Source organism: Dasypus novemcinctus, chromosome 12 (genome assembly GCF_030445035.2).
Source record: "Dasypus novemcinctus isolate mDasNov1 chromosome 12, mDasNov1.1.hap2, whole genome shotgun sequence".
In the NCBI taxonomy this organism is placed as follows: Eukaryota; Metazoa; Chordata; class Mammalia; order Cingulata; family Dasypodidae; genus Dasypus; species Dasypus novemcinctus.
In genome coordinates, this window is record NC_080684.1 from 85,247,581 (window position 1) to 85,259,761 (window position 12,181).

The window sequence follows — 12,181 nt, forward strand, 5'->3', positions numbered from 1 at the left end:
CAGCAAGGTGAAAAATCAGAAATGCTACCATGTTTTACTTCATAACGTTCAACTCCCTCAAGTTTCTTCATAAACAATGGGCACAAAATTTAAATGTAAAAGCATAAAGTATATAGTGACTTTTCCATGACTAATTAGTCATACACTCAATTGACTGTAAATCAACAACTTCTAAGGGAAAAAACTAGAATTTCTTAAGAAGTACCAGTGAGCTAAGGTTACTTCTCCCATCTCAACCCCATCTCTGTCCCAGGGGTCTATGTTATGGAATAGACATTGTGTTGTTAACAAACTATACTCGCTGCGGTTTTCAAAAATTAAATATAAGTATGAACCCACCATATGCATGTATTTACTATTTCCTTCATCCTAATGTGTGTTGATCTTGGAAATCAGGTTGAGAAGCTAAACTGTCCTGAGACTTGTATTCATAGCTGCTCACAATTCCATAGTCCTTAACACTTTCAAGATGTATGGTCATTTGAAAACACATGATCATTATTCTGCATCATAACATCCCATATGCCAATGATACTTTAATCCTCACCCCTAAGTAAGAAGATTCAAATAGAAGTATCAGACGATTTCCCTGAAGGAATTCAACCAGGTCATGTGAACTCAGAAAAATCAAAATTGCAACCTTAGCCTCTAGAACAATGTCTCACACCCTCAACATTACTGACATCCTGAGTCGAATAATTCTTTGTATGGGGGGCTGCCTTGTGCATTGGAGATGTTTAGCAGTATCCCTAACTTCTACCCACTATTTGCCAATATCATCCCGCCCCCAGTTATGACAACTAAAAAAATGTCTCCAGGACATTGTCAAATGTCCCTTAGGAAGAGGTAAGGGGACAAAAATGCTCCATATTGAGAACTGCTGGTAGAAAGAGAAAATGATTGAACAAGCAACTAAATAGATGAATATACATTTATACTATTTTACTTCCTATCTTTGAAATTTTCATTTCACAAGGTATTGAATATGGTTGGTCTACATCTTTTTATTTTTATTTTTATTTTTTTAAAGATTCATTGATTTATTTAATCCCCCCCCCCGTTGTCTGTTCTCTGTGTCTATTTGTCCACTTCTGTTGTCGTCAGCAGAACGGGAAGTGTGTACGGCGCCATTCCTGGGCAGGCTGTACTTTCTTTCACGCTGGGCGGCTTTCCTTATGGGGTGCACTCCTTGCGCGTGGGGCTCCCCTACACGGGGACACCCCTGTGTGGCACGGCACTCCCTGCTCACATCAGCACTGCGCATGGGCCAGCTCCACACGGGTCAAGGAGGCCCGGGGTTTGAACCGCAGACCTCCCATGTGATAGACGGACGCCCTAACCACTGGGCCAAGTCCGTTTCCCTACATGTTTTTTTAAAGTCATGTTTACATTATCTGTTGGGATAATCCTGCCAATTCCTAAGTAGGTTTTACAGCACATAATTTTTAGAGAAGGATCTATCTCCACAGCATTAAGTAGCAAATTAACAGATCATTTTTTTCACACTGGCAAATGCCATGTCTCAAATTTTGATCTCCAATCATATTGAAATTATAAGTAACACTATTTGAGTTTAAAAAGTGCTACTCTACCAAAGTCTCAACCTGATCTTTTATACACACATTATGTCTGGAGGTTAGCAGGTGAGTACTTGCTGTTATGTTCCATCATGAGAGGAGATTAAAGATATATTCAAAGCCATATAACTTGAAAGCAGCAAAATGAACGCTGACAGACAAGTTGTGTGACATTTTCCCTGTTGGGGTTTTGTGATTCAAAAGAATTAAGAACAGTAGATTATTTAATTTACATGATAATACGTTAACATTTTACCTCTATTTGGTTTTAAGATTTAAAAATTAAGATAAATTCTTTTAACTAAGAGTAATTTTATCTTGCTTTTTTAAGAATTCTATCTGGCACGCTTATGTGTTTAGAAAAGTAAAATAGTCATAGTTCCTAATATCACGATGGTACACTTTGTCTAAAGGAAAGTGGAGAAGCATGAAATTATCCTATCTCTCATTAGGAAGACCTTATAGACTGGAGAGATGGCCGTGTGAAAGTGGAGAGGCAGAGATTGGAGTGACGCAGCTACAAGTCCAGGAACGCCAAAGATCACCAGCAAATACCAGAAGCAGAAAGGCACTTCATGCAATTCTGAACTGGAAGTAGAAAGACTTGCTTCTTTGTCTCGGCTCTGCTGCTCTTAGTTGTCTGACCTTGGGAAAAGCACACGGCACAGAATGCCAGAGGCAGGTCTGTGGATGTTGTCTTAAAACAAAGAAAGAGAACCTTGTCAGTATTTATTGGACACAAACTCAGATGTCTGTGGAAGAGAACTTGGTTTTTCCAGACCACACCCACCATAGGGACTGAAAATGCCAACAACTCACCTTCCCAGGCTCCTTGGCATCTAGAGGTGGTCATGTGACCCAGTTCTCGCTACTGAGATGTAAGTGTGCTCAAGCAAATACGATGTAATGGTTCAGCTTAAACAGTGGTTATTTATTTGCTCATGGTTTTGAGACTAAAGGAACATCCAAATTAAGTCATCATCAAAGAAATGCTTTCCAACTGAAGATTGTGGCATTTTGGGGCTGGTTGCCAGCAATCCTTGGTCCTCAGTTTGTCACATGGAAATGCACATGGCAGTGTCTCCTGATCTCTCCCTTCTCTTCCAGTTTCCACAGGTGCTCAGCTTCTGGATGCTTCCTCTGGCTTTCTCACTATTTCCAAATTCTGATTATAATAGGATTAAGACCAATAATAGGATTAAGACCCATCCTGATTGAGATGGGCTACACCACAGAGAGATCTAAGGGGCTTCTGAAGATTTCACTCTCTGTCGAAAAGATAGAGACCCTCAAGGAAAGCTCCCCTCCCTGCTTTAGTTCTTTCCCGCTTTGGACAACAAGTGAAGCTGTGGCAACCATCTCATGATTATGAGAAACTAAATATGTATATATTATGGATGGCAGAATGAATGAAGGAAGGAGCATGAGTACTTTTTAAAAATATATTATTTTATTGATTGTTTTAACAAATCAATTTTGCTGATACATATTAATACAGCATAAATTCATCCAAAGTGTACAATCAGTGGTATATGGTATAATCACGTATTTGTGCATTTATTCCTTCAATCATTATCAGAGCATTTTTATTATTCCAGTAATAATAATAATAATAAACAAAAGTCAGGCACACAAACAAACAAAATCTCTCAATCTCTCCATGTTTCTGCTGCTGTACATAGATATTCTGTTTCCATCTCTCTAATTTATTGGTGTTTAAATTTTGGTGTTTATATTTTGTCCTTATATGGAATATTCCTCATATTCATATTTTACCTGAGGTTTCACTGTTATACAGGCCCATTGTACATTTTTTTGCTTTCCTTCTAGTAATATATATGTCCTTAATAGCTCTACTTGTTACAAACACTATGATGGGAGCATGAGTTCATGATGACAGCATTAGAGATAGAAACATTTATCTCCAGACTTCCTATTTTGGTGAGATGATTAAATCTTTTCATTGTTAAAAAAAAAAAAAGAATACATTGTATAACTTTTAGCAGTCAGATAAAAGAAAAGGTTATTTAAATAACCTGATTTCAACTTCCAAAATTGAAGCATTCTATACGCATGTGCATTGAGATGTATTAAATAAATAACAATAACTCAAATCACACTCACATAAAAATAAGATTATATCTTCCTAATCATCAAGACACTGTAAAAAGATGCACTAAATTTGGTGTTTGCTTATAAATATATTGATTTTAAAAATAAAATCTGTACACAAAATATATATGAATACACAGTTAATTTCGATGTTATTATATATAATATTCTTTGCAATAGATAAATGCAGTTTTTCCTATTTTTCTAAATTTCTTGATATTTTCAGTTGGCCACCTCTAAATGTGCAGAGCATGCTTATTTAAATATTGTAGGTCAGAAAAATAAGCATAAAATTATTTAATTATAAAAACATTTTTAATGTACCAAAAACTTCTCACATCATTTTTTTTAATTGAAAAGCTAAAAAACAAACAAAAAAACTTCTAAAGAGTATCTAAGCTGGGTACAATAGAAAAAAATAAGTTATTACTGAATTCCTATAGCCAAACTCTTAGCTGGGAATGTAACAAAATAAGCAGTTTTGCAACTTTCAGACTGCTATTTCAAATTTTAAAACACTGAACAAAGCACATATTTTGTAATTCTGGAAATTAACAAAAAAAAGGTAGTGTTTAAGTTATTTTTTTAATCTAAGTAATTTATTTCTTTGGATGCATATACCAGAATTTCAAGATTTCTAAGTCCTAAAAAGCATATGGACTTTAAATTTAATTGACTGCAAATTTGTTAGCATTCAAAGTTCAACTTAATAGCCTTAAATGTAATCACCTAACTCCATGGAGTTTAACTATTTTCAGTAATAGAAATGTTCCTGGATCACCAAATCCATATGTCCTACGTCAAGTATACTTTAATCGGTATCAGGTTCGTGGGAGATTATAATTTATAGGCTGGGACTTGGTGAACCATGATTTACACTGGTGTCTCAAGACCCTTCCAAATCCAGGACAGGAAAATAAATAGAAAATTAGAAAGGCAAGAAGATATAAAAAGTGCTACACAAAACCAGAGTAGTGGATCACAATCGAGGAATGTAGATAAGAAATAGAGTCTAATAAAGGCAAGGTAAGCAACCAAAAGCCAGGAATTCTAACTTCCAAGCAAATGGCACAAGAATAGATGCATAGCCTTAAGAGGACTTTGATCACTGGGCCAGGTAGGATTCACCTTAATCACCACCTTCCTGAGCCAGAACCAAGGCTAACAGGGGGATGAGAAGCAAAGATCCAGACAAGGAACTGTCACTTCATCACTCCCAAAGAATATAAGAGCATTTGACAGGAGGGAGAAAACCTCTTTGCAATAATAGTTATATTTTTGGTGAACCCCAAAACACATATGCCAGCACCAAAGGCATGGAGAATATTTTCAAGAATGCCCAAATTTAAGAACATGCCCTTGAACATAAAGCATGTGTGTATGGGGGCATATTGTCCTATCAGCATACATTTCATCTTATAGCTACAGCTTCACTGAAATGAAAGAGGAATAGAGTGAAACTCTCTTACCTCCAAAATAGCCTCAATTAAGGAGTATTACAAGTGAAGAAAGGCAGAAATTTGCTTTTACAAAAATTTATCCCCTACAAGTTCCCCAAAACACTCATGACAGGAAAAAAAAAATCTATATCTCATCCAACCTGATCCAATTATCTTATAAAACATAAAACAGACACTCTAGTATCAGAGCTGCTTCACAAACGAGTCCCATTGATCTTGCCATTTTGATCTGTTAAATTCAACTCAATATGGTTGAAGGCAGGATTATCAGTTCCACCATCTTCCACTGGATGAGATTTATAGTTTAAAACATTCTTCTTCTAAAAGAGAAAATGTTAACATGGTGATTAGAAAAAAAGAAACAAATTTCTGTTTGTTGATTCAGTTTTAAATAATTGTCACTACTATTTTTATTTCTCTAAATAAGCTTCATAGTCTTCTGAGGAAGAGGTATACAACATATATAAATCAACATACCTTCTTTGAGCCCCTGCTCAACAGAGAGGCTGGGGACTAACTAGGGGACTATCCAGGTGATAAAACAGATTTACCAATTTCAAGGAAAAAGAAAGCCAACTTACTTTCTTAAAAATATCAAAATTGGATGAAAAGTCCTCTTTGGTTAGTAGGAATCTGGAATCTATGTTCTGTTTTCTTCCTCCTGAAAAACATACATTGTTTACATCATACAGGCTTTTAACTTGTGCACATTCAACTCTATGTCAAAGACTTCGCTCACCATCCCCTTTTCCTCAGTCAGCCTTGGGTCCCACAGGCCTCTCACTGTGATAAATATGAGCCTAGGGGTTAAAGACATACATGGGATGACTCCCACACACGAGCCAACTGCCTCATCTGGTGCTCAGTAAAAGAAACAGTTGTCTGGCCCAATGTTAGTAGAAAAAGAATCTAAAAGCACTATCTTTGATCTTCCAAAAAAATATCACAACATCTGCCTCTGCTTTGGACAGTGGAGCTGCCTTTCTCCAATCTGGTGACTAGGAATGTATATGTGGGTGAGAAAATGCAAAAAAAATTACGAACTGTTGAATAAATTATTTAAATGAAGTCAGCATAATAATTGATGCGCAATCTAAATCATTTCCCCTAAGATTTTGCTTTATAAAAACTATCTTTTGGTTTGATATTTTATAGGTGGATCAAAGAGGATGCTCTTGAAACTGTGTATCTCAAAGACTGGTCCTCAAACCACCTTTATCCAAATCACCTAGAAGGTGTATTTAAAATGCAGATTCCTGGACTCCAACCTGGATGGACTGAATTAGAACCTCAGTGGGTGGGACCACTGGATCCTGGTTTTTAACAAATTTCCAAGGTGAGTCCTTATGCCCTCTAAACATTTAGAGCCACTACTTTAGTATGAATACCAGACTTTTAATTATGATAGGCATCCCTGCTGTTCTGGATGTGGGATCAGCTTTAATCCATTCAACATTCTTGAGCACCTACTATGTGCTAGAGACTCTTCTAGGTGCTAGAGAGAGACACAGATTAATAAAATAATCATTACACTCTTAGCTCATCATCTGCTTAGGAAAATATCCCCCCCCCACCCGCCACCCCCATTTCACTGATGAAGAAACAGATGCATGGTTAGGTAGAGCTCAAACTACAACCAAGTCTGTATAGCCTGAATTTCTCCTAAATTTCTAACGTCCTATTGCAGGTTTTTAAATATTTTAAGTAAAATAAAATGACCACTTGCATTGGTGTTGTGGGGAAAGGACTCATTTCTGAGAAAGGATTTTCAAGAAGACAAAAACAATTGACCTGTAGAGGCTATTTGAGAAAATGGAACAATGGAATGCACACTACAGAACTGCAAATAAGCAACACCTGGTGATAAACCAGTTTGCTTCAGTAGAGACAGCTTATCAAAATGGACAAGCATACAATACTAATCACTGTATATCTGCTCCCCAGTCTGTAAGACCCCCTATGTAAAATGGAAACTTAATGTCAGCCAATCAGCACACTTCCTCGTTTGCTTCCACATTGCCTTATTAAATCTTTTCCTTTCAACTCCCTCAGCAGAGCTCCTTTCAGCTTGTGGTCTGGGAGCCAGTGTAGCTCAGTGGTTGAGCACCTGCTTCCTATGCACAAGGTCCCAGGTTCAATCCAGGGAAAACAAAAACATGTGCTCTGGATGCTGCCTGATTCATGAATCCTAAACTGCTCAAATAAACTCCCATAGATAATACCTTGCTTAATATTTTATTTTAACAAATATATTTCCCAAGGAGTATTGGGATTTTATGATTTTAGATTTTTTTCCAAGGCATTCAGTGGCTGTAGTTGGAATAAGCCATTCACGAAATTAATGAAATTAAAGTGTTCTTGGCTTTATTACTGGGTGCCTTGTCACTTGTGAGAGCTTTACTTACAAGATATAGCTGCATATGGTTACCAGAATCAAAGTGCTTAAGGGGAAAAAAGGAGTATTCAAAGGGAATATTCTGACACCCAAGTTTCTTTAAAAAAAAAAAATTGGGTCTGACTAAGGATCAAAGGACAGATAATACAAGGGGACTAATATAAGATTTGGTTCAGATCTGAGCAATTGATAAACTGGTGAAAAAAGTTTAAAATGTCTCTAAAATATGTCAAAACAGATACGAGAATTAATCTGTTTTGATATATTTTAAATCTTATTTATGAGTAAAAGCACAGTTCTTTTCTTTTTTTTTCTTTTTTTTTTTTCAGTTCTTTTCTAAAAGAAAGAGAACACTTTAAAATAATTGAGAAGTAACAAATAGTTGCAAATTTTATAAGTGAAAAAAAGCCATAGAAGTTTGAAAGACAGGTGACAAAAGCCAATGATTATAAAGTAGCACTGTGCTGGTAGCTCTGTAGCATAAAGCAAAGACATCAGCTATACTTAGACAAAGGGAGTGTGGGATCTCTTACTAATTGTAGCATTCCATAAAGATCTGCCTTTCTCTACCTTGGTTGCTATGGATGTATATGTGTGAGACAATGCAGGAAACTAGGGAGCCAGTGACTCACCAACTTAACCACTATTACATTGGCCTGGGCCACATGATCTCTCACCTGGATTCCTGCACTAGCTTCCCATATGCCCTTGTTCCCCTACAGAACATTCTCAAATCTGGATCAGTGTGCTCCTTTGAGAATTACTGGAAAAAAAATAGAAAAAAGACAACCCATGTAGTAGACCTAAAAGGCACAGAGATGGAAAATAGGAGTGAAAAGATAAGAAAATCAGAGTAGCTATCCAGGAGTCAAACATTTGACTAACAGGAGCCTGCAGAAATAGAAAAGAGAACTGGGAAAGAATTAACCAAAGAAGTAATATCAGAAAATCCCCTACCACTAAAGGATATGGGTCTTCAGATTGAAAGGGCCCTACTGAGGGCAGAGGGCAAGTCACGTGCAGTGTCAGGAGTTAGCATGGCATTAGCATTCTCAGCAGCAACATGGCAAGCTGGAAGAAAACTGAGGCTACCTCTCAGGAACAAGAAAGTTACTATTAACATAAGATTCTCCCCTGAAATTATTAATCAAGCACGAGGGTAGATCACAGACATTTTTCTTCAGATAAGCCATTTCCCCAAAACTCTTCTCTTGTCCACCCTTTCTCAAGAAGGTGCTGTAGTATATGTTCCATTTAATGAAGGGACTGGCCAAGTATGCGGAATAATGGGATATGGGCAGCATGAAATAACAGGGGATTCAATTCAGGTGGGAAGCAAAGAGAATCCCCAAAAGGACAAAATGAAGTCCCAGGAGAACAGTTCTAGAGCATTCCCATAAAGCAATTCATGCAATTCCTATGATGTATATTATCAGTTTGATAAAACATACTTTTTAAAAAGAGTTTATAAACATCTGAATACAACCTCACTATATTCAGACATAAAGATTATTGTTAGATCATACTATATTTAGACATAAACATCTTAATTATTATTACTCCTTAGATGTGTATGATTCTTCTTAGTTTACAAAGAATCAGCATAACATAACGAAAAGATCATGGCATTTGTTATAAAGATACGTATAAAATGCCTAGCATTGTGGTGGCTATGTACAGTTTCTTCAAAGCATCCTATCCGTATCTTCCAACACCCTGTGAGGTAGGCAGGCCAATTATTATTATCCTCATTTTATAGATAAGAAAACTAAGGCTCAGAGTAGCTAATGCCTTGCACAAGTTCATGCAACTGGTTAGTAAATGGCAGAAGGAAGATTCATGTAGAGACAAATCTGCTTTCAAGCCCAGGCCCTCAATTTTCCCATGAGTAAAATGGAAGAAAGAATTAAGCTAATCGTTAACAGGACCATAGTACAATAACCTAAATAACTATAAAACAATGAAACACAATGATATAATGTTTAGATAGTTACCTGTTGGTAAACTAACAATTATCCCAACGAATATTGTTACCAAAGTTCCAAGAGTGCTGAAGTATAGATATGACAAGGAATACCAGTTATCCATCAATGGAGTCCTAAGAGAGAGCAAAGGTAGACTTATAAGATTTCATCTGATGATATTAACAACGATAAGTATATGCCATTAATGGATAAACAAAATGTGGTATATACATGCGATGGAATACTATGCTGCTGTAAGAAGAAGTGAAATTGGGACACATGTGATAATATGGATGAATCTTGAAGACATTATGCTAGTTGAAGAAAGTCAGACATAAAAGGCAAATATTGCATGGTCTCACTAACAAGAACTAAATATGAAGAATAAACATATGGAGTTAAAACCTAGAGTATAAGTTATTAGGAAATAAGAAGGCTGTAAAGTAGTACACATGTTTAATGTGTAGAAGTTTTAATTAATTTGACAGTAAAGGTGTGGAAATGGATAGAGTTGATGGTAACACATTGTAGTGAGTAGCAGCTGGTTTATAAATGGGATTGTGGCTGAAAGGGGTCATCTAGGGATGTAAATGTCAGTTGAAAGAAAGCGAGAGAATAATCTAAGGACTGGATAACACAGTGAACCCAGAGGTAGATGAGAATTGTGGTTAATAGTTCAAATGTAAGAATGTTCTTCTGTGAACTAGAACAGATGTACATCACTGTTGCAGGTGGTGGGAATGTGGAGAAGCATGGGAAAAATACAATAATGTAACCCATGGACTATAGTAAAGAGCAATACTGTAATATTCTTACATCAATGCCAAAGATGTACTGTGTTAATAATAGGGGGTTTGGAAAAAAATATGCCAAATGTACACTATGGACCATAGTGTATGGTAATAGTCTGATGATATTATCTCATAATCTGTAACAAATGTTCCACCACAGTGTGATGTGTTGGTGAAGGGGGGTTGTAGGGCATTCTGCACATGTGCATGATTGTTTTGTAAGTTCACCATTTCTGTAAAAAAAATTATATATTACAAAAAGTATATGCCACTAATCCTTGTGGCAAAGTCAAAAAATAATATTTAATAATGTTTTTAATGTCATAATCTCCTGTCCCAATTTTATCTTATTGGATTAAGAACTAGAAGTATGATTTAGCCTGGACCATATACTATAATAAAAATACCATGTTTATCCATTCAACTCTGAATTATGTGCCAGGCATGGTTCTTGTCATTGGAGAGTCAGCCATAAATAAGGTAGATAAGGTTCCTGCCCTCAAAGTTTATACTCTAATGGAGAGAATTGCAATAAACAAGTAAGCAGATTAATGAAATAATAATTTCTACCAGTGGAAAGTGCTATAAGGAAAATAAAATAAGGAAATGTGACACAACAGGGCCAAGTGAGACTGTTGTTGAGTAGTAAGAGAAAGCCTGTGACAAAGTGACTTTTGAATTGAGAGCTGAATAACAAAAAGGAGTTAGCCAATTAATGTCCTTGAGGAAATCATCCCATAGATAAGTAAAAACCAGTGGACTGAAGCATGGTGAGCAAGATTCAGAATGGTACAAGATGACAAGAAGGCAGGAAGTTTTCAATACATTACATCCTTGGTTAAATTTATTCCTAGATATTTGATTCTCTTAGTTGCTATGTAAATGTAATTTTTTTCTGGATTTCATCTTCAGATTGCCCATTTTTAAATGGGTTCTCTGTCTTTTTCTCCTTTATTAAGAAGTTCTTTATATATTCTAGATACAAGATTTGTTTAGAAAGTATTTTTCTCCCATGCTGTGGGTTACTCTTTTTATTCTCCTAATGATACTTTTTGTTGATCAGAATTTCTTAATTTTAATTAAGTCCAATTTATCAGGTTTTTCTTCTTTATTCTGTTACCATGAAGAACTATATGGATTTATTTCAAATATTAAATGATCCTTGCATTACTGGAGTAAACCTACTTGTTTTTGATATAGTATCTTTTTATAAATCACTGTGTTTTATTTGCTAATTTTCTTGTTTAGAATTTTTGCATCTATATTCATGAGAGTGAATGGCCATTTTATTACCTTCATGGTAACAGAATAAAGAAGAAAAACCATATGAGCATTTCAATGAAGAAAAGGCAATTAAGATTTCTTGATCAGGCAAAGATTTCTTAAACAGGATACAGAAAGGACTAACTATATTGGAAAAGACTGATAAATTGGACTTAATTAAAATTAAGAAATTCTGATCAACAAAAAGTATCATTAAGAGAGTAAAAAGAGTAACCCACAGCATGGGAGAAAAATACTTTCTAAACAAATCTTGTATCTAGAATATATAAAGAACTTCTTAATAAAGGAGAAAAAGACAGAGAACCCATTTAAAAATGGGACAAAGATTTCAATAGGCATTTCACAAAAGTGGATATTGACATGGCCAACAAACATAAAATGGTGTTCAACTTCATTAACCAAACAGGAAATGCAAATTAAAATTACAATGTCCCATCAGACAGTGGGAACTTAAAAAAACAAAAAACAAAAACACTGAATCTGAACAATTGAAACTCAGTGTCCAGGTAACCAGAGAAGATTTTATTTAAATCTTCAGACCTGTAGCTCACTTCCCTGTGGAGGGCACATCCCAACTATATGTGATTTCCTAAGATGC

General features: G+C 35.7%; 1 protein-coding gene across 2 annotated transcripts in view; it reads right to left on the bottom strand.

Annotated features, from left to right (window-relative positions):
• Positions 1-3,005: 3,005 nt before the first annotated feature.
• SLC5A8 (solute carrier family 5 member 8) overlaps positions 3,006-12,181 on the bottom strand; it is a 54,294-nt gene continuing 45,118 nt past the window's right edge. Inside the window, exons 13-15 of one of the 2 annotated variants that reach the window (XM_058308607.2) lie at positions 9,539-9,642; positions 5,731-5,810; positions 3,006-5,469 (exon numbers count right to left, since the gene is read on the bottom strand). In XM_058308607.2, coding sequence (XP_058164590.1) covers positions 5,344-5,469; positions 5,731-5,810; positions 9,539-9,642 — 310 coding nt within the window. In that variant the 3' untranslated portion in view covers positions 3,006-5,343. Of the gene's footprint in view, positions 5,470-5,730; positions 5,811-8,243; positions 8,308-9,538; positions 9,643-12,181 lie in introns of those variants that run through there. The other variant, XM_071219031.1, reaches the window with a different exon arrangement.